The sequence below is a fragment of the Gavia stellata genome, chromosome 5, assembly GCF_030936135.1.
Source record: "Gavia stellata isolate bGavSte3 chromosome 5, bGavSte3.hap2, whole genome shotgun sequence".
In the NCBI taxonomy this organism is placed as follows: domain Eukaryota; kingdom Metazoa; phylum Chordata; class Aves; order Gaviiformes; family Gaviidae; genus Gavia; species Gavia stellata.
This window is the reverse complement of record NC_082598.1, coordinates 10235677-10258788: the sequence shown is the minus strand read 5'-3', so window position 1 is coordinate 10258788 and position 23112 is coordinate 10235677. Positions and strand designations below refer to the sequence as shown.

The 23112-nt window shown below is 45.4% G+C and overlaps 1 protein-coding gene across 1 annotated transcript; it reads right to left on the bottom strand.

Annotated features, from left to right (window-relative positions):
• Nucleotides 1-5676: 5676 nt before the first annotated feature.
• LOC132317033 (E3 ubiquitin-protein ligase RNF4-like) lies at nt 5677-15333 on the bottom strand. Its single transcript, XM_059817773.1, has 7 exons — nt 15173-15333; nt 14521-14644; nt 13484-13563; nt 12340-12349; nt 10541-10706; nt 8227-8275; nt 5677-7879 (listed from the first exon to the last, which is right to left on the bottom strand). The coding sequence occupies exons 1-7, from the start codon at nt 15179-15181 to the stop codon at nt 7730-7732; spliced, it is 588 nt and encodes a 195-aa protein (XP_059673756.1). The 5' UTR covers nt 15182-15333; the 3' UTR covers nt 5677-7729.
• Between the last annotated feature and the right edge of the window lie 7779 nt (nt 15334-23112).

Sequence of the window (23112 nt, the reverse complement as noted above, 5' to 3'; positions counted from 1 at the left end):
ACTTGGCCTTATTGAACTTCATCCGGTTGGCCTCAGCCCATCGATCCAGCCTGTCCAGATCCCTCTGCAGAGCCTTCCTACCCTCAAGCAGATCAACACTCCCTCCCAACTTGGTGTCATCTGCAAACTTGCTGAGGGAGCACTCTATCCCCTCATCCAGATCATCAATGAAGATATTAAACAAGACCGGTCCCAAAACCGAGCCCTGGGGGACTCCGCTTGTGACCGGCCGCCAGCTGGATTTCACCCCATTCACCACAACCCTCTGGGCTCGGCCATCCAGCCAGTTTTTTACCCAGCGAAGAGTGTACCTGTCTAAACCACAGGCCGCCAGCTTCTCCAGGAGAATACTGTGGGGAACAGTGTCAAAGGCTTTGCTGAAGTCCAGGTAGACAACATCAACAGCCTTCCCCTCATCCACTAGGCGGGTCACCTGGTCATAGAAGGAGATCAGGTTGGTCAAGCAGGACCTGCCTTTCATGAACCCGTGCTGGCTTGGCCTGATCCCTTGGGTAGCCTGCACGTGTCCCGTGAGCGCCCTCAAGATGAGCCTCTCCATAACCTTCCCCGGCACCGAGGTCAGGCTGACAGGCCTGTAGTTCCCCGGATCCTCCTTCCGACCCTTCTTGTAGATGGGCGTCACGTTGGCAAGCCTCCAGTCATCCGGGACCTCCCCCGTTGACCAGGACTGTTGATAAATGATGGAGAGCGGCTTGGCAAGCTCTTCCGCCAGTTCCCTCAGCACCCTTGGGTGGATGCCATCAGGCCCCATAGACTTGTGGGTGTTCAGGTGGCATAGCAGGTCGTTAACTGCTTCCTCCTGGATCATGGGGAGCCTATTTTGCCCTCCATCCCTGTCATCCAGCTCAGGGGGACGGATACCCTGAGGATACCCGGTGTGGCTGTTAAAGACTGAGGCAAAGAAGGCATTAAGTACCTCAGCCTTTTCCTCATCCTTCGTGACAATGTTCCCCGCCGCATCCAGTAGAGGATGGAGATCCTCCTTGGCCCTCTTTTTGCTGTTAATGTATTTATAGAAGCTTTTTTTGTTGTCCCTCACGACCGTGGCCAGGTTGAGCTCTAGCTGGGCTTTCGCCTTCCTAATTCCCTCCCTGCATGACCTAACGAGGTCCTTGTATTCTTCTTCACTTGCCTGCCCCTTTTTCCAGAGGTGGTAAGTTCTCTTTTTTTCCCCAAGCCTCAGCATAAGCTCCTTGTTGAGCCAGGCCGGCCGTCTTCCCCGCTGGCTCTTCTTACGGCACACGGGCACTGCCTGCTCCTGCACCTTCAAGATTTCCTTCTTGAAGAACATCCATCCTTCCTGGGCCCCTTTGCCCTTCAGGACCGTCTCCCAAGGGACCCTCCCGACCAGTGTCCTGAACAGGGCAAAGTCTGCCCTCCGGAAGTCCATGGTAACGGTGTTGCTCACCCGCCTCCTTACTTGGCTAAATATTGAAACTCTATCATATCATGGTCGCTAAGCCCAAGACGGCCTCCGACCTTCACTTCACCCACCAGACCCTCTCTGTTCGTAAACAGCAGGTCAAGCAGGGCACCTTCCCTTGTAGGCTCGCTTACCAGCTGCGTCAGGAAGTTATCTTCGACACACTCGAGGAACCTTTCCTAAACACGACACCCGAATAAGCCAGTTTGCTAGCAAACCAGCAAAGTACTGAGGAATCCCAATGCAGTTTAACTGAAAGCAACTGCTTGGCTCTCGAGGCCACGTTTGTGGGTGGTACTGAAGTTCACATCTTAAAGCTTGCTGATGGTAAAATTAGCCTGTGTCCAACACACAATGGGGAGATGTGGGGAGGCAGTGGGGGCACCCCAAGCAGGTCAGGTAACTAATTTTAGAAGACAAGGCATTACAAATGAGTAGGGAATGTATTTCCTTTAATAGAAGTAGTAAAGTGGTTATAAAGCCTCAGAATCAAGCCCACCAGACAGCTTGCATTTTACTGCACAAAAGACCAAACACAGGCCCTAACAGCCAACTCCGTGTCCAGTGACCGAGCCTACGGAAAGCTTTGTTACAAATCTGTCTTAAAAAAAAAAAATCACCTCTTGGTACACAGCTGCTTTTTCCTCCAGGGGTCTAAAACCATCTAGAACTGCCTGCCCCCGTATGTTTTTTAGAGGTCTGACAGCACAGAAGCCCCGGCAAGCCTTAGAGATGGTTAAGTAACGTCATCCAAAGAGAAGTCTTACTAGAGGCCTATTCCACTGCGGTCCAACAAAACAGAAGTCAAGGCAGAAATCCACTTGCTCCGGATACTGACCTTGACCTCCACTGCAAAGACCAGCACAGAGTCCTTCAGGAAGAGGGCACAGCCAGGAACAGGCTAAAGATGCTCCCTGAGCTGTGACAAAGCAAACCTCAGCGAACAAGCGTGAAGAAATGCATACGCAGGATCATCCACTGCTTTTGCGACAAAGCAGCTTGACTACTTGAGTCCTCCACGGTCCTGAACAACCTAGAAGCTTTAGCTCACTACTCTTGTCACGGTTCTGGATTATTACATCAGCTTAAAAGGCGCAAATTCCTGCAGATGGTATGGGCCCTTGTCTACTCTATGTCGACCAGGAATATTGTTGTCCCAGAAAAGGGATTGTGCGGAGCCGCTGTCAAGGTGTAGACATCATCTTATGGCCTCAAAGACAAAATGAAATAATGCCCAATGCCGGATTTCTGGAGTCGGTAGTTTCCAGGTGTTTACTCTTCCCTAAACAAGAGTTGTAGGGACTTCAGGCAAGACCTGACAAGAGCCCCAAAGGACACAGAAACACATCATCTAAAAGCATAAAATAAATCATAGAATCGTTTAGATTGGAAAAGACCTTTAAGGTCCTCAAGTCCGACCGTTAACCTAACCCTGCCAAGTCCACCACTAAACCGTGTCCATAAGCGCCTCATCCACATGTCTTTTAAATACCACCAGGGATGGTGACTCCACCACCTCCCTGGGCAGCCCGTTCCAATGCCTGACAACCCTTTTGGTGAAGACGGTTTTTCCTAATCTCCAATCTAAACCTCCCCTGGCACAACTTGAGGCCATTTCCTCTTGTCCTATCCCTTGTCACTTGGGAGAAGAGACCAGCATCCACCTCTCTGCAACCCCCTTTCAGGTAGTTGTAGAGAGCGATGAGGTCTCCCCTCAGCCTCCTCTTCTTCAGACTGAACAACCCCAGTTCCCTCAGCCGCTCCTCATAAGACTTGTGCTCCAGACCCCTCACCAGCTTCATTACCCTTCTCTGGACACGCTCCAGCACCTCAATGTCCTTCTTGTAGTGAGGGGCCCAAAACTGAACACAGGATTCGGGGGACAGCCTCACCAGAGCCGAGTACAAGGGGACAATCACTTCCCTCCTCCTGCTGATACAGGCCAGGATGCCATTGGCCTTCTTGGCCACCTGGGCACACTGCTGGCTCACATCCAGCCGGCTGTCGACCAACACCCCCAGGTCCTTTTCCGCCGGGCAGCTTTCCAGCCACTCATCCCCAAGCCTGTAGCCTTGCCTGGGGTTGTTGTGTCCCAAGTGCAGGACCCGGCACTTGGCCTTGTTGAACCTCATACAATTGGCCTGGGCCCATCGATCCAGCCTGTCCAGATCCCTCTGCAGAGCCTTCCGACCCTCCAGCAGATCAACGCTCCTGCCCAACTTGGTGTCATCTGCAAACTTATTGCAGGAGCACTCGGTCCCCTCGTCCAGACCCTTGACAAAGATATTAAACAGAACTGGCCCCAATACCGAGCCCGGGGGAACACCACTTGTGACCGGCCACCAGCTGGATTTAAATCCATTCACCACAACCCTTAGGGCCCAACCAGCCAGCCAGTTTTTTACTCAGCAAAGAGTGCACCCGTCCAAGCCGTGAGCAGCCAGTTTCTCCAGGAGAATGCTGCAGGAAACAGTGCCAAAATCCCTAACTACACAGGCCAGTGTATATCTGAGCAGTCCTCCGTCTCCTCTGGCTCCCACAAGCTTCACCATCTGTACCGAAGTCAGAAATGAAGGACTTCGAAGAGATCAAGAGGACTTGCACTAATGTTAGGTTTGAGCTAGGTGCATACCCCCGGGAGTTAAAAAGCCGTCTTACCGGAGCTTGGATGACCTTTGAAATCTCCTCATCGCTCAAGCTCATTATGGGTTTTGGGATCTCCCCCTGCCCCCCTTTTTTTGTTTGGGTTTTTGGGGGGTTTTTTGTTGTTGTTCTCTGTCTCAGTGGAAAGAGCAAAACTAATTAGGGGGCTTTGAACCTACTCTCAGATTAGGAAACACCGAGACCCCGCAGTGGGATGGAGTGGTGCTGGTAGTCAGTCATAACCTTGAGTTAAAGGAAGCCTGACTGATTTTTTTCCTCTTGAACTTTCTCTCTGTATTTCTTAAATCCCAAATCTTCAAGCCCCAAGATGGGTTGATGCAGAGTTTTAAGGAACACAAGACACCACTCATCAAAAGGCAGATTCTGGTCACAGCAGATGACATTTCCAGGACGGTTCTGCATAACCCCCTCCCCAAATAGGAACCTCATCAGTTTTGATCGTTTTAAGATTTCTGCTGCACGTGATGGGAAATGCTTTTTAAAAATCCTCTACGCTTACACGTGGCGTTAACTCAAGAGGGTTTTTTGCAGACGTGAGCAAAGCACCTGAAGTTCTCACCTGGGACGTAGAAGCCGAAGGCTCAGAGTTTGCTCCCTACCAGAGAAAGACGGGAACTGGCTTCCAGTCTCCTGCACCTCAGGGCAGGACTCGCCTGGGCAACCCTTTCCATAACATTCCGTCTCCAGGTGGTGCGGGTTCTCTTTGCAGCTCATTTTGGAACACTACGGAATAGGTAACCTGCAGCATCTACTTAGTTTGTTTGGAGAAGAAATAAAAGCAGCTTTACAGCGACTTTCAAACCGCTGCGTGCCTGGTCCTCTCCTCGGCATTCCTCCTCGCCCTCTCTCCAGCACAGTGTTTCATACATGATGTGTGCAACAGGCGCCATGAGTGAGCTTCGTCAACAGCTTCACAGCAGCGAGATGTCCCAAGGCCCTGCCGTCCTTTACAGCGAGCCCTCTCTGCCGCCGGCTCCCGGGCTGCCCCCGCTCCCCCAGTCTCGAGCAGGACTGCACCCCGCCATCCCCTCATCACCCCCCTCCCAGGCAGCGCCTTTCTCCTTTTCCCCACACAACACACCCTGGCCATAAGAACTAAAAGGCTTGGGGGTTTGGGGATTCCCCCGCCACCAAATCAGTTAATGCAGGGTGATTAAAGAAGGAGCGCTCCCGATTACCAGTTTGATTGTTTTATTTCCACCTGTTATAAAGAACTGTTTGCCTACCAGCAGAGTCCAACATAGACGGGACAGACAGACATAAATACAACTAAATACAGGGAAAACGGAACTATATACAACAAGACATACATTTACATAACGAAAAAAATCTTTATATTTTCTATCACTTCTGGCCAATGTGGAACATCACAGGAACTCAAATATTTAGGAGGGTGCGTGGTTTTTTTTTTCTCTAATAAAAAGCGTGTAGCACAATTGAGTATTTTTCCATGTACTGAGACTTAAAATTCTTTTTGAGATGCACAAAATCTGTGGCACTTCACAGGGTACATAAAAGGTAAAAACTTCTTTGTGAAGTATTTTATAGTTTCTGCTATCTGGATTTCCATTAGATCTCTTTACTGAGACACAAATTATAAAGTGATATTTACACGGAGGGAGTTGTGCAAAGTCGTTTTAGGCTATGGCCAGTACACCACGAAAGATGCAGCACGGATACGTGACTCACCCGCAGCCCCAGAGGTAACCCCTTAAATCCTCTTCGTATCCTCCCTCTCGTGCAGTAGCCACCCCAGGAAAACTGGCCATAATTTTTTCTTTTTTTTTCTTTGTTAAGCTATTGGGAGAAAGCTGTTTCTGTGGCCCTTAAATACTGTGACAGTTTTAATGTTGGGCTGCTTCTCTTCATGCAACGAATGCTTTAAGCAATCTTCAGCACTGCTTCATCGTTCCCGTGGTTTTGGGGACCCAAATGCCAGCCGTTGTTGTCACCGCACTAAGACTGCGGTCTCGGGTTTATGTTGCCAATGGGAGCACGCAGTAACTAAAGGTGTGTAACTAACTTGTTAGCAGTTACCATATTGCCACAACGCAGAAACTGCCTATTCCTGACATCAGGGCTGGACCAAAGCCGTTCCAAAGCAGGGCGGGGAAGGTATTGCATTTCTGAAATTAGCCTTTGTGGAACAAAACTCTTGTCTGTATCACTACATCCAGAAGCATCCCTAAATATCCTAATAAAAAAACCCTTTACTTTTGGGTTGCAATCTTCAGTACAGAACTTGAGACAGCTAATTAGAAGAGCTGCTTTAATTAAGAGCTTCCTACAGATCCCTGGACAGGTTAGCAAAGACACATCAGATCTCAATGTTAACTAAACGCATCCTAAGATTGTGCGGCAGCAGAGGAAAAAACCTAAAGTGACGGGAGAACAGTGCGTAAACCTGTGTATTCCTGCCTTGCTCCGATCGAGGAATGCTCTCTCCTAGGACACATACCTGACTCCTCTTCTTTTTTTCAAAATGCACATTTAAAGAAAGCTGGACAACCCTCAGGGCAAAGGGAGATTAAGCTGCCCAGTCAAGATTGCTGCCAAACATCTCTTAACGCCTCCACTTCCTAAATCCATGGCAATACAGTTATTTCATTTTTGCTCCTATGCACCAGGCTAAGACCAGTCAGGTGTCAGTATAACCCCTGAAGAGAACAGTGAAAGGAACATACTGAACTTAAAGCATTATGCTGGGTACTCTTGATCCAGGAAGAAGATCTGTAGGTAGTTTGGTATTCAGCTGACAAGAGGAAAGCCTACAATCTGCTGCTTATTCATCACTAGCAAGCCTAGAGAAGACTATGTTCTCCTTAGTTATCAGGAGAGAGCGCTATAGGACAGTAGTCAACCCAAGAGACCATCTCATCCCGTTAGAAAATAAATTCAGTGCTGTGATTCAAAGACCAGAATTCTTGGCAGTTGAAACGTTCAAAGAAGTATTTTCACATTGTACATGTTGCAATTTGTCCACGTACTTTAGAGCTCATGGAGTTCATAAAGACATCTACATGTTCAAGCCTTCTGCTTAAAAAGAACGGATTGCAGGTCAACAGCAGGTTGTTTTATTGCATGACCCTGGTTGTCAATTTAATGTTGATTTATGCTAAAATGATCCATCGTTCCAGAACTTAGTCTGCTTGGGCACAGATGCTATAGCAGAAAGCAAGAGAGTCATGAGCTGCTTGTAGGACAAAACCAGAAGTGTAATGCAATGGCAAGCTGTTCATCTGTCTTTTGACAGGTAACTATTCCACATCTGTATGCGACGGTGGGAATAATTTAAAGAGTAAGAAATAACAAAATATTCAGACCCCTCTTATTTAAGCGTTAAAAAAGTAGGAGGAAATGGATTAGCTGCTTCCTTGCTGATACAGGCTGCTGGTCTAGTTTAGAGACAGTCATAAATTTAACAATTATAACCAGGGACGTAACAAGAAGCAGCTTGGACCATAAAAAAGATGTCTATATACGGACAAGTTGTTGTCAAAAAACCCCCCCAGTTTTATTTGGATGTGTGCACAACCTGCTGCTCTTTAAATCTTCAGAGCAAGCAAAACATGACATTTTCCCCCAAAATCCAGTTGCGTCTGTCCTGAGAAACAGAAGTACTCAGATATAAATGGGATGGTACTGTCTGTGAGTGAGTTTCTTCCTGCAGGTTGGGCAAGAGTTGGCATTCCTCAGGGAATCACGGAGGCACTGACTGCAGAAGACGTGGCCGCATTTGGTTGACACAATCAGTCGTCCACTTTGCACAATCTGGAAGAAGAGAAACCGCAACAGGTATTTGGAGTAAAGAATTCAACTTTGCTGGTCTGTTGGCACCTGGCAAATAGGACTTGGAATATCCGGAATCAGTACGTTACTTCTTTACTAATAAGGAACCTAAAGATCTTTCAGTGCCATCCTGGCACGTGTTTCTCCCCCTGCGTACACCACTAAGAAATGACTTTGAGTTGCAAGCTAGTTTCACCTTCAATCCAAGGTCTGCGCTTCAAGCCACCTGTCTGGAGCGTCCCACGTAACCCAACAGAGTTGCGCAGCTCACCCTCTGCCCCGCTCTCCCTCCGACAAAAAAGGAACGATGGCAACACGGGGATCCTTACCTCTGAGTAGCCATCCATGCAAATCGGACAGCTAACGGTACCAGACGGCCTTGTGGGAGAGAGAACAAAACCAGAAAGAACACACATCCATTAATTTCACCATGCATTGAGGGTTACCGATACATAAAACGTTACGCAATCATCCGGCTGCACACACTAGCCACGACGCACTTCCTCTCAAGGTCCCTGAGCACCTTTAACGCCCTCAGTTTGTTGCATTTGCTAAGTAGTTAGGGCCTCCCTTACCTAAAGGCAACAGCGTCCTGGTTTTCATCGGGGGAAGATGCAGTTAGTCACCCTGCTCTATTGTTACAAGTAAGAGCAGTCTATAGCACTCTGCAGTACACGTATGGCGGTGTTAATCTTCAGCAGGTCATAAAGAAGAGTTTTGTAACAAAACCATCTAGCTGTCCTTTGGAAACCATTCTCGAAGTGAAAGCGGTTGTCAGAACCTAAAACCTCCCCTATTCTAATTTAGCAACATCCCAGCCCAGTAACATATTCATACCGAGAACTCCTTCCTTATAACAATGTAGGGCAGGAATACATTAACATGAGGAAGTACTCATAAATAAATTTCTAGTTCAGAGAAGGAAAGACCAACTCTGTGTCTGTTACCAAGATGTGGTTACAGATGTACCTCTCCTGCCTTCAGCCTTCACAACAGCTGCACTGCACGCACTTACTAAGAGACATAGCTATTATGTGTAAGGAATGTGTCCATCCTTAAGTACTGAATAATATTCTCTATCAGAAAGAGAAAGAGCTTCCTGCCACTTTTATTTACAGATTAATGTCTATTTTAAACCATTACAGTAAGCTTCTTTTGTAAGTCTTCACCATAAACACTTGGCTTTATTATGTCACTGCACACGCTAAGCAGCAATTTGTAATTTATTAATTAAACAGGAACAGAAAGCATGAGGTATTTCTTATCCTGCAATCTTAAATTCAAGCAGTGAGCACTACTAATGTCTACCCCTAGTTTCACATACATAATTTAACTCCATTAATCTCCCATTTTTACTACTCAAATTCTTTATATTCTATAATACCAACTCAGTAATTAATTAGAATTGATGATAACCTTCATATCAGCAAGAGTAGTCTAACACTACGGAGTAACGCTGTAGACGGCTCTGCGACCATTTCCAGCATCAGCACCTTTTTGTCAATGTTAAATGCTGCAGCACTGAGTTGTTTCAGCCTTACATAAACAGAGCAGGAAGGCACATTCTTTAACAGAGAAGCTTGAGACTGATGGAACAAATAATTTTTTTTTTAATAAACTAATTAGTGGGATTTATTCACCTACATACTTAACGACCAAAATTTAAAAAATCTACAAATCCAATGGCAAAATGCACTATGTTTTAGAATACTATAAGCCCTTTAGGTGGCATGGTTAAGACCTGACACCCAAAATATCCACACCTGAGTTCTCTCTTACCTTGCCTTCCAGTAATCGAAAAGGCTCAAAGGACACCAGCTTTCGTAAAACCTATTTTTTCCCTCCCAAAACACTTTAAAAAAGGTTTAAACCACACTTCTCATGTTCTTCATCTTCCCACGTCACACAAGACACCCGATTTCATTTAATTAGTCTCATACATTGTGCCTTTCTTAACATAATAGTGCGCTCCTACAGCAGGAGTTTACTGTTTCTCCACAGAATGGTGTCTTTACTGTGCAGCCACCTGACCCGAACAGCGAGCTTGGCATCTCACATGCAAACGTAACAGAGCTCCATGGTGTATACATGAACAGAACAAAAACTGCCCAGAACAGTATTACCTCCACAATCGCCTTGCAAGTATACCTTGGAAGAACAGTTACCACTCAAGAGGAAAAAAGGCAGTCAACTGGCATAGTGTTTAAAAAAAAGCAGTGAATGAGTAGTAGTTTTTACTGGAATTTGCCAGGCTGCTGCCTGCTGGTCTCGTTATACCAAGCCTCATCTACACCAATGGAAATATTTCCATATCTAATATCACTACTAGAGCTTTTCACGCAAAAGTAAATGCAACACATTATGAGCTATGGCTTGTGACTAATCCTCCTTCCTTGCCATACCCCCCCATTCATCTTTAAGGTTGTATGCCAAGCTGTACATTTGTCTTGGGCTGGCTTTTTATCCAAAAGTGCAAACGGTATAATTTAGTCATCATGCAAAATGTGACGTTGTACTCATTTAAAGCAGGAACTAACCAGAATAAGTTAAGACTTCAAAGATAAGCCAGGCTATAGCAATGTAACTTAGTCCTGTACAACAAGGGCAAAATTCAGCGTTTATTAGATCGTAAGGCATACGTACTTTGAACTTGCAGTTTCATCCTCCAGTGGTCCCAGTTCTCGAGACACTTTATCTGTCACATACACATCATTATCTCTTGTTTCATCTTCATCATCGCTACTCAGTACACAGCTGTCCGACTGTCGCTGGCTTCTTAGTCTGAGATTTCTCCTTTGTCGTTGATTCTCTGTAATTTAATTTTGCTAAGTTAGATATAATATATATATATCCCTGGAACTATCCTTGAAACGCATGATTATAAATAGTCTGTAATGGTTCATATCTTAAATGGACTGTATTCAGCTGGGTTAAAAGCAATCTTAAACACACTAGTTTCCTAAATGTTAAGGCTGAGAATTTCCAGATATTGTGAATATTCTGCTACATAACAACACAAAACATTTGCTCTATTAGCCCTACAAACAGCTAAAACATGATCTTAAAGATTCCGTGTCTCCTAAGTTTCATATAGTTACACTATCTGTGAATAAGTCTCTCCTATAAAGGAAAGCTACCTCTCCCAATTCTTACTCACAGAGAATGCTACCGTACTCTCTTGATGAACAGCGACAATTGCTGTGTGATACGAGAGAGAGAGGGCTTAAGTTTCCAAGTAGCACAGCAAGGTAGCACATACACAACAAAAAGGCCTGGAAAAACACAGAGAGTGCTTTGTTCAGAAAGCTTCAGAAGTGATGGAAGAGATGCTTAAATCTCTAAGTGGAAATTATGAAGGTGCTGTGGGTTCCCACTGCTCTATCCAGGTATGATGCTAAACTGTTCCACTCTTTTTGTCTGTGTTAAACCAAACCTCCCCGCTCAAAGGCAGTTTCTATAAAATGAGTCTTTTTAAGAACAGTACTTGGAAATTACAAAAATACATTAAGCAACATCTCCTTAGACATTTCCATTACCTTCCTCCTGAGTTAAAGTAACTTGAAAATGGAGTTTTACGGGCCAAGATAAAAGGAGATTAAAAAAAATTAATTGTCTGTTCTGTAAAATCCTAAGGTTAAAGAACTGCTGTTTGCTTTTTAACAATTAGAAATCGCACGTAATAATTATGTCTGCAACTCCAGGGTACATGTAACAATAATCAAGCACTAATCAATTAAAATTACATAAATAGACACAAAATTAAAGTTCCTTCCTCCATAACTATTCAGTAACAACTATTATTCCAAGTATTTTTTACCTGCTCTTGCTTCATTCAGAGCACAGAATAGATTACATTCTAAGTAAGCAGCTAACAACATACTAAAACATCTCAGATGTTATAATCAGAACAAGGTCTGAAAGGTAGAAAGGATTAACTCCTTTATACCTATAATTATTGTAACACTTAAAGTATAAAAAGAATTTACACTAGTTAATCCTTGTCAGTGCTAAATTTGAGATGTTAGACTAGATGAAGAAAGTGAATCCTATGACCACAAATAACCTTCTTCCTTAGTTCTTTCACTGCAATACAGGCTCAAGACGCCTTTCAACATTTTCTTATTCAAAGCAGATACTCCCGTGCTAATTGAAAGTTTTATCAACTTTGGGCTTACAGAACTTCTGTATTTGGAAAATAAGAAAACATATTTTGAGCAGCTTTGATGATGCATTTAATTTCAGATACATCCTACAAGCTCTGATAGCGACTATCAAACACAGATTGCATCCATTCTCTAAGACGCTGGCCAGATACTTTAGCACTGTCCTCTGCCTTTTGGTAAATGCAGTTTCAATCCATGCTGCTCAAGTTCGTTGGAAAATTAAAAAAAAAAAATAAGTTTAGGACAATTCCCCTATTAATTGTAAAAACGTCGACTCACCTTCAACAATCTTGCATCAATACACATGGGAAGGGAGAGAAAAGAAAATACAATTAGACTTCGGTGTGCGTCCGCAGTGTTACATACAAACACCTGATAAGCTAAGCAGTTAGAACAAAACAAGCCAAGAATGGTGGGCTGTCACGCTCTTATTTTGATGAAGAATGTTAAACGTAGCAGCAAATTAGCTGCCGCCCTGAAAATAAGTGAGCGCTCGCTGCTGGTTCTGCTCACGCTGCTGCTGCAAAGGGATAGAAATGGAGGCAGCTTCCGGACCATCTGACCACTCGCCTCCCCGCTCCCCAGCGTCAGTACCCGGATTTAGGCTGGAGGAGATTCTTTCCCTCTTTCTCCCTCAAACGGGCAAATTCAGGTGTGATAGCCATAAACGCTTCAAATTGCATTAACAGCTGCTGAAGACAAAAAACCCCAAACCCGCTATCATCTTTGGTGGAACTAGAGCTGGGGCGATGCAGGTTATGCCGTAAAGTTCCAGGCCTGTCCTTTGCAAAGGCTCAGGAACAATCCCAGCAGGAGATACCCCCATGCTCTTCCTGCTGCCTGTTGCTGGTCCCGCACGGCAGCAGCGGCACCCCGAGACTGAGGTTATAAACTGGACTGGATCGAATACGACTCTTGCTTTAAAAATAGCAGTAGGAAAAAGTGGGTTGTTTTCAGACTTCTTGCAGCAATAAACTGAACTAGTCTGGACCACAGTCAGCCACGGTTGCGCTTGGCATCTCTCTGACAGGAGAGCCTTAAACCGATGCTGCAGCTGAACTCTTCATACTTGTGATGTCAAAGACTAACTGTTGTTACCTCCTTCACGGTTTATTTAAATCATTGGCCTATGCCTTTGATATATCGGGAATAGCTTCAACTTCAAATTGCATCTCCCTCTGTTACATTACCCACGACTGGTATCTATTCTCCCCGAGCTCTGGAGCAAAGAGCTATTTTAGATTACCCTCTGCAAGTGCACCTCCAGAGCAGCTTCGGTGTTGACCTGTAACGTGTGGCTTTCGTGCACCGACAAGTCAACTTTGACCTTAAAACTTATCCTTGAAGCCAGATTCTATCAGGGAGCACCATACAAACCTCATCTGACCACAAGATTTAGATAAGCGTGCCCTTCACTACTTACCACAACAGAATCATTGCGAGTTAGATCAACGACTACAGGATCCGAAGATTCACACGTGAGATCTACCACTTCTTCAACAGCTTCAAAACACAATGTCAGAATCAAGATCAGAGATCGCAGAGGAATAAAGTTGCCTGCCACTACGTAAGAGGCTGAGGTACGATTCAACCTTGCCCTATCCCTCCTCTCTTCAGGAACGTATCCAACATTTCACTCAAGCTTTGTGCTCAACAATTGCACGTAGAGCATTACCACGGCTGCCTTCTGCAAGTTGCAATGCAAGAGGAACAGCAGCTGAGCTCCTCGTACAGTTCTGTTGTACGACAACAGCTTGTGGGAGGTACACAGCAACAGATTATTCATCTAAGAGAGGAGAATGTTTATCACACAGAATAAAACATGACTCATATAGGATATAATAACTTAACAATACTGTGCTGTAAATTTTGCTCTCATGTCTCTTCCAACCTTTCATAATCAAATGCACAGCAAAAACTGAAAAAGCTTTATAATTATGTCGAGACCAACAGTTACTTTTAATCTTTACTAGGATTTCAGAAGGAAATTTAAATATAATTAGGAGGTCAAGGAGGCTTTTTAAATTCTGATACTTTTTGTAAAAGTGTACTGAGCAAGTACTGCCTCTCCCTTGAGGGACGGGGTATGACTAAAGACAAACATTTAATTATACTCCTAAAACTTAGGAGTTCCCAAACTGAGTTTGCCACTACCTGTAGTGGCAGCTGCAGGAACTCCCAGCTCATCAGACTAGACATCCTGATGTTTGAGCAGCACTTGAGTACCTTTCTTACACAACTCATCTCTCACTAGTGGTGAATGTATCGCACCTCAGCAACAAACTCAAACAGCTGTCAGTAGCCGTGTTGTTTATAGACGCCATACCAGACACTTTCTAAAATCAGAGGTTCCCTTCCTCCCCAGTAAAGGGCCTAGCAAATGGCAACAATACACGGTAAGTGGGACCCCAACCCTGCAGAAGCAATTTCTGCCCTTCCCAAGTTAAAAAGAAAGCTTACCACTCTCCTCAAGTTCTATTGGCTCTGCTTCTGAAGCCATTTCTGCAGTAGAAGAAGCCATCAGCCTGTTCCGTTTCCGAGCTTGCCTAGAATTAACTGCTCCTCCACGGCGCTTCCGTTGAGTCTAAGGGAGAACGAAGCCTCAGCATTCTCTTGAGGAGTAATATTAACGTGGCCCTCATCTTTGCAGCACCAAAGAAGGCACACAAGGAGACACAGAACACTCCCCTGAAAGGCTGTAATATGCAACGAATGGTGGCATGGGTCGTTCCTCCCTGCACGCGTCCCATCAAGGAAAAGACATGGCCCCAGATCTCTTACCGGTTGGGTCACAAAGGAAAAACATATCGTGGCAGGCTGCAAACGAGAAGACTCGTTCGCAATGACATCGGATGTTAGCTTCCAGCCGACCATTGGAATCAGCCTGAGCTAAGGTTTTTGCTCACCTTGGAAGCATTTCTCAACTATTGCTAGCACCGAGAGAGATGAAAAGTCTTAAGCGTCACAGAACATGAAGTTACATGAGGTTTACAGCGTAAACTGTAAACTGTGTTTGCAGTGTATTTACTGCAAACTCTTACAATCGTTTCTAGAAGTACCATAAACAACGCGTTGTAAGAATCAGGTTTGCATTGAGTAGTAAAGTACTTACTGTGCTCATGGCGCTTCTTGATCTAAAACCTCAGAAAAAGCAAGAGGTGCAAATACCAAAAAATGGATTGCAAGGAAGCTGCAGCTATCAATTCCTTATCCTCCTTTAGGGAGTACACCGTTCAAAAGCCCCGATTTCTCCGTATCTGAGAACAATGTTCTTCCAAGCCTACAAGAAAAGAAGAGAGAAGATTACCTATCCGTAACGCTTGTTCTCTGAAATACACCCCCTCCCCAAGAGTCCCATTCCTGAGTCACCAGTTTCTGTCCAAAGCTGGAGGGGAAGTCCCAGAGTTTGGTAGCTGAGCCTCAGACACCTGCAGCTGGGCCTGAAGCCTCAGTCATTCTTACCCATTTCCTAAACACGACACCCGAATAAGCCAGTTTGCTAGCAAACCAGCAAAGTACTGAGGAATCCCAATGCAGTTTAACTAAAAGCAACTACTTGGCTCTCGAGGCAACGTTTGTGTGTGGGCAGGAATTACTGGGAATTGTGTCATAAGTGGCCATCTTCCGAGAACACAAAATTCCAGATAAGCTGTTCTCTTCTCCAGCCCATCTCCAGATTCCAACAGGTGGGAACTGAAAAGCTTGAGAGGAATCTAAAGCAAGGGGAGTAGAGAAATTTCAGTTTAGAAATACTCACGGATCTGCAAGAGAATACAAGTTTACAGCAGCTACTCTGTGGTAACTGTGGGTGTGCATGCCCCTACCCACCAGACAGCAAACTGCTATGTGGGAAGGGGTGAAAAACAAGCATAAAGCCGGTTATGAGTACTGAAGTTCACATCTTAAAGCTTTCTCATGGTACAATTACCCTGTGTCCAACGCACAATGAGGAGGAGCTGGGGCGGGGAGGGGAGACAGTAGAGGGACAAGAAAAAAAACTTAATCATGTTAATCAAGAACTGCAGAACTGTCTTCCCGATAGTACCCTTGATCTACACTGCAAAGACCAGCACACACACTATGACCTGTTTTCATATTAAGGAACAGTGGGACCATGCAGTGGGAGGGATTGGCACTGGTAGTCAATCATAACCTTGAGTTAAAGGAAGCTTGACTAGTTTTTTTCCTCTTAAACTTTCTCTCTGTATTTCTTAAATCACTTCCTTTAAGAGACCCATTAACACTGAATTGTGACATGATTAAAATAAAACATGCTTGACAAAAACCTCACACTAAACTTGGTACTTTTACTAAGCCCGAAGATGTACATACATAGACACACAGAGTTTTAAGCAACACAATGCGCCACTCATCAATTTTCTCTCATTTTAAAACTGGCACTGGATTGCAAAAACTAAAATGAACATCAGCATGCTTTTTTTTTTTTCTTCAGGACTCATATGCATAACTTCCTCTCCCAGTATGAACCTCAGCTGTAAGATTTTTTTAAAAAACTAAAAACTTACATGTATAGTTTTTCAAGAGTTTTTCTTTCAAATGTGAGCAACAGCCTCATGTTCTCACCTGAGATGTTGAAGACTAAGGCTCAGAGTTTGCTATCAGAGAAAGCTGGGAACTGACTTTCAGTCTCCTGCTTCCTCAGTACAGGACTCACCTACACAACCATTTTCATAACATTCAGTGACCAGGTAATGTGAGTTCTGTTTGTACCCTTCACCCCACTATTCTTAAGGTCTAGATTTCATTTCACCTGTTAAGGAAGAAAGCTTTTCTGCCAGCCTTACCAACATTATCGGGAAGATCCTAATTTTACTCACTTCACTGAATTTTTGGAATACCAAACAAGAACTTTTAAAATAAGACCATACCTAATTCTGCACTCGTACAAAACAAACCAGACAGAGTGTTCTGTAAGCACATTTTCTAGGTGTTATAGGAGTTCCTTGCTCAATATGATTATTATTCATAGGTTTGGTTTTGGATCTTTTTCGAGACAAGGGGAAGAGGAAGGTGAAGAAAGGAGGAGGACACACAGCACGAGAGATGGGGGAAAGGGAGAGAATCGTCCCTAAACCTAGCATATCTGCTCTTTCAAACTAGTTGCTCAAAGACAAGCTACCATCTTCATCTAACAGCTACAACTGAAACTTCAAATAACTGAGACAAAGCAGTTTTCTGCACACAGCAGGAGGATGAACGAGACTGAGAAACATATGAGGTATATTAAGAAGTTATGCCATTAAGAGTCTTTATAAGTTTATTTCATCAAGAAAGGCAAGAGACATTTTCCTTGCTTCCCTTCAGATATGGAATTGGAAAAAATACTTGGACATTAAAAAGCTAGGAAGTGTTAGTTGGTACACACATCTGAGGATTACAAAGAAACAAACTTTATGTAAGCTTACTTTAAATGCCAAGTTGTTAGAATTGTTTTTCTAATAGAACCTGTTAGAGCAATCTGATATGCTGACTTATCTGCACTGATGAAAGACAGCAAAAAACAACTCTGATATATTCACTAGACAGCACGGCTTTGGATGCAAAACACCCAGAAGGTGTCACAAGACTCTCCGCTTTTCGGATTTAACACTGAATACAACCCAGTGCAATGCTATGTTGACAAAGTATCTTTAGAAAGCATTAAAAATATTGGGGGGAGCAAGCACCTGGGATGACTCCAGACACAAAGTGCTGCACAGATTCTTTTTGGACACAAGTGGCTTAAGTGCCAAAGAAGAGCTATCACAGAAGAAAAAAACAAAACAAAACAAAAAACCTCAAACAAACAAAAAACCTTAAATTCAAAAACTATGGTGAAAAGAAAACCAAAGTAATACACAACAGAAGACCTATCATGCTAAGACCACCTTACCCACATTAAATATTAACACACTTCTTTACCAAGATACCAAGGAACAGATTATTTAGAGGATTACTACGACATGTCTCAGAGGATCTAATATCAGACCTCAAAGGCAACACACAACACAGCCATTTCTGGAACTAAGTGCCAGGGAGCACCATTGCTATTCAGATGGTTTAATTTTCAGAATCTTACAACATTAGCAGTAGGCTTTCTTTATGCTTAATACAGAGAGTATACATAAGGCACAAATGTTCTAGCTGCTAATGGTTCACATCTTAACCTCTTCAGAAGCTCTTCTGAAGAAGAAAGCTGAGAATGGATACCGATAGGGAAGCTCATCACTGTAAAACCACCTTAAAATAAATCATCATAAGCAGGTTCATCAGTATCAACAGCTCAGGAGAGTCATATTTGTAAGGAAAACCAGACTGCTGGAATTTATTAAGGCTATGGAAGGAGTCTCATGATCCAGCAACATTTTTTTCTTGTAAGAACAAACCTCTTCTGTGGGGATATAGACTTCCACATGTTATTGGCTTACTCAGAAAACTTCTTTGAAAGTTAATTACCTGAACTGTGAGAATGGGTAGCAAAAATGAAGCAAAGCTTACTTTCTTGAATACCCCACAGATCAAGTTAGTAGTGCACAAGAACAGAGGTAAACAAAACTTAGCAAGACAATAAATACTTTTAACTTTTACAGACTTTTTATTGCATCACCGCAGGATGATACAGTACCAGGAAAAGCCACTCCCCCTTCCTCTCATACGCAGAGCTCTGCACATGCAGTTATTGTTCCTGTCATTTAGCTCTCCCGAGGGCTCAAGTAGTGTTGTCCTCGTAACAAAGTTCAAGGTTTATTCTAGCTTTTCAAGGACTAGAGCCACCAAGCTTTCTCTGTACAGGTAGATACTTTACCTTTATTTTTCTCAAGCCATTTAAATTAAGAATGTTTACACTAGGAGTAAAAGAAATTATTAATATGGGAATAAATATTAAGTCTCCTGTTAAAGTTTTTTCCTCTATAAAAAAGTTAACATTTTCACTGAGTTAAAGTTGACCTAATTTAACATGTTTGAATTATAATTCCAAAAAGTGGATTCTCTAGGCAACACACATTGAAAACTTTTCTTATACCACTCTGAAAACCAAGTCTCAGTCTCCCACATGCTTAACATGGATTGAGGCAAATTAGCTTAAGCAAGTTGACATTTTTACCATGTCTGACTAACAGAAACAAGACTTTACTTCATAATCATCCCAAACAATACAAATATACTAAAGTAACTACTCGAAGAAAGCAATAATGTCAGGCAAAATGTTTTGTGTGTGCAAGGAACAGGTGACAAAAACATTGTATTTGTCAAAACATGATACGTTATGCCTTTAAGACTTTGCTTCTCATTTCCAGTCTTAAGACCTCTCTTTGCACTCCTAACAGGAAACCCAGTATCAAAGATGCAGCATGTATAAAAAAAATTTCTGTGGTCAGAATATGCACATATAGATCACAAAGTGATACTCTTAAAATTTTTTATCACAGGGAACGGTAATCTGCCATTTTACTCTTTCAAAATTTTCCCATCATGTGTATTTCCAGTACCTTTAAAGACAGTCTCATTTTTTCAGATGCACTACACCAACTTTAGTGAAAACAAAAGCTGAGTCTATTATGTTTTATCCAAATTACGTCAAGCAGTCCCATACTACAAAAGCCTGGTGAGAGGCATTATAAAAAGAGTGAAGATGAGAGATAAACAGCCTAACATAGAGACACACTAGCTTGCCTGCTCTAAGCAGTCAGCTACATCTACAGACAAATAAGACATGTTTATGACCAGCCTAACAAAAAAAAAAAACCCAAACTAACATCATCAAAAAACCCGCACAAATCCAAAACAAAACAAAGAAGCTAAGAAAACACCCAGAGAACAAAACACACCGAAACTTTTAGTTGGTTAGATGTCCTATTTCAGAAACAAAAAACAAAAAAAGCAAGACTGGCCGAAGAAAAGGTCCTCACTGCTCTTATGTGCTGAAGTTTCTCTGAGAGAGGCTACAGCGGACTTTCCATAGTCCCAAAATCAGATAGAGAAAAAGGAAAAAGAAATTGAGTCTTTTCACGTCCTGTAATGGAGGTGTAGGGGACGCCGAAGTAGGAGAGAAGCAGTCCCTCTGCTCTTGCTGTCACACAAAATGGGAGGACAGACTAACAACTTCACGCAGCTAAATCTACTGCGTGTGCTGAGCCACCCCTCTTCCTACTGAGGAGAGGGGGAACGCCATCGCCTCCTCCTCAGCACTTGTCTCTCTCAGCCACTTCAGGACACCCTCTGAACGGCCCTCGCAGCAAACGCAGTCTATGACCCAGCGAGCACCACAAGAGGCAGAGCAGCCTGGCTGCAGGGACCAGCTAGTCTCCCTTTCGAGGGAATACGGGGCAGAAAACGGCCGCAGGCCTAGCTGGCCCCCAGATCTCAGCGCTGGCGGCCGCCCGGCGATGAGGGGAGCCGCCACGCCCGGCCGGGGCCGGCCCTGAGGGCCGGGCAGCTGCGCTCGCAGGCCCGGGAGACCCCCCAGTGCGGTGGAAAAGAAAAAATAAAAGTAACACACGGCCGGGGGAAGAGGGAAGCGGGCCACGACACAGGGACACCGCGGGCGGAGCGAGGGCAGGCCCGGGGCAGCCCCTCAGGACTGCCAGAGCGGCGGGCAGGGCCGTGCCCCCGCTCCGCGCCCGGGCTAAGGGGCTCGGGTCACCGTCACCGTCCCCGCTCCGGAGAAGGAGGCGGCGCCGCCCCGGCCCCGCCGCGCAGGGCCCAGCTGCCCGCACCGGCGGAAGAAGCCCCATCTCTCCCCGCTCCCCTCAGCGCCGGCCCGGCCCGCCCCTCCCCCACCGCGGCCGGGCGCGGCTCCCTCCCCGCCCCCCTCACCTGTCGCCCGCCGCCCCGGGGACCTCAGAAAGGCAGAGCGGGCCCGGGGGCGCCGGTGCCGCGCCCGGGCGCCGCTCCCACCCCCACGACAGAGACCCCCGGCCTGCAGCACTCACCCCCAACGCCCGGCCCGGCAGCGGCGTAGGGCAACGCCCGCCTCCGCTCTCCTGCCATTGGGGGGACCGCGATCCTGCGGCTCACGGAATGGCTGCCGCGCACGTCCATTAGGAAGCGGTGAGAAGAGCGGCCCCACCTCTTATCCGGCCCCGGGGTGTGCTGGGAGTTGTGGTTTCGCGCGCAGCTGGGGGCGGAGCGGGCGTGCGGCCTGTGCGGCGCTGCCCGGGGCCTGCTGCCCCCGCCCGGCGGCTGAGGGGGGGCGGCTGCCCCGTGGAAACCTTTCCTCGGTCCCAGGGGTAGTTCAGCTCTGACGGACCCTGAAAGGGGCGGCCGAGGCAGGACTGTGCTTTTGCTGTGTTCTGCGATGTTGCGGTACCAGAGACAGTGTTGTGTGTATGAGCTTTTGGGGGTAACCCCCCGCCATGTCAGTCTTCTGGAAGTGTTTCCAATGCACTGAGCAAAACTCATCAGCGCCGTCGCCTCGGGAGATCGTTAACTGTTGCCTGTGGCATAGTTAGTCCAGATCCCCTACGTAATTCATTACAAACATTTGCAGAGGTGCTTTGATGCCCTCAACTTGTTACCGAAAATCGTAACCTAGAAAACTCTCCAAACCAAATGACAGTTTAGAAAGCCGACATTGGTTTATTGCAGCGCTGGGTGCACGGGGGATTTTTCCTCCTAGCGTGCACACCCGGTTGAAATCATGGCAAGTATTTAAACAGTTAACAAAGCTGGTTATGTCTACTGGTCCCACCCCTTAACGAACTATTGGTTAGTATCTTTCTTACTTCATCTTAAAGATGCAGTTCTCTTTTAATTCACCACACATGCCCAGAGAGTAGGGGGCTTATTTGGGTTGGGGGCTTTTCTAGCTGGGAGGTGTGGTTTTTAACATTATAATGAGGTAGGTCAGCCTTAGGGCACCCATTTGGGGCATTTCACTGACTTTGCTGTTTGGTATGTAAACAACGCCAAGTCTCAAGTTTGCATATCAGCCATTATCAGGAGGCCCAGAGGCTGTATCAGGTGCTGCATCTCAGTACACTGTTTACCTCCAGGTAAACAACATCAACATAACCCAATACAGCCAGTCGCCACAGCCAGCCCGTTTCCAGGAAAACTAACGCCTATTTCAGTTTGTGTGACGCAGTATCTTCTTAACTCATCTGTACAAACTTTGCACAAGGGGTCTGTTCTTTGTATGCTAACTAAATTGTTTGAGTCTTTGGTATCAAACTCACTGTCGAAAAGCGTTTTGCCCAACTGCTTCGCCATACACAAGGGTCATCCGGCCTTTCTCACTGCCCGGTGGCCGGCAGGTCGGGCAGTCACTGAAGGAGGGCTTTGCCACGTTGGCAGGGCTGGTTTGGAAGAGGGAGCCAAGTGCCACCCGGCAGCGACTGTGTCACGCGAGGTGTGAGCACCCTGTGCCCGATGCTTCAGCGCAGGGCTGATACCCCTCAGCCTTCCCCAGGTAATCTGGGCCTCCTTACACCGTAATTGCATGTGAAGGGGTTTGTGGTCTGGCCATTTACACTGAAATGAGACCTGGAATGTGCAGCTTTCGGCACTAAAAGGGTTTCTTAACGAGTCTGTCGCTACGATCAGATAGGTGAAACCTCTGATTTCCTAAGATGTTTTGTTAGATGATTTAAAAGTCAGTCTTGATCACTTACCCTTGTCTTCCTGGCTGCAAATAGTGGAACAAATGTGTAAATGAATGAATCATGAATTATTCATGTAGCTGTGTTTCTGTGGAGCCGGATGAGAGTAGAGGCATTGCTGATTCTCAATTATCTGTGCGTGGATTAACCAGGCTGTGGATGGTCTGTGCCACACACACTACCTGAGGCAGCAGTGTGAACGAATGCAGCTGTATTGCTTCAGAGCCCACCTGGCTCCAACGGCACTACAGCTGCTTTTGTAATGTAACACTTAACAAGGCCTACCAGACCCGTGCTGGCTCTGTGTTGGATCTTCTCAGATTTCTGTGTAGCACGTTGCTGGAAGAGGAATACTAGAGAAGGTGCTCCAGTGGCTCGGGGTAGAGTGGTTCTGGATAGGGTCTGCTGCCTCCAGCATCAAGCTATTCACATTTGTCAGGAGGAACATGGT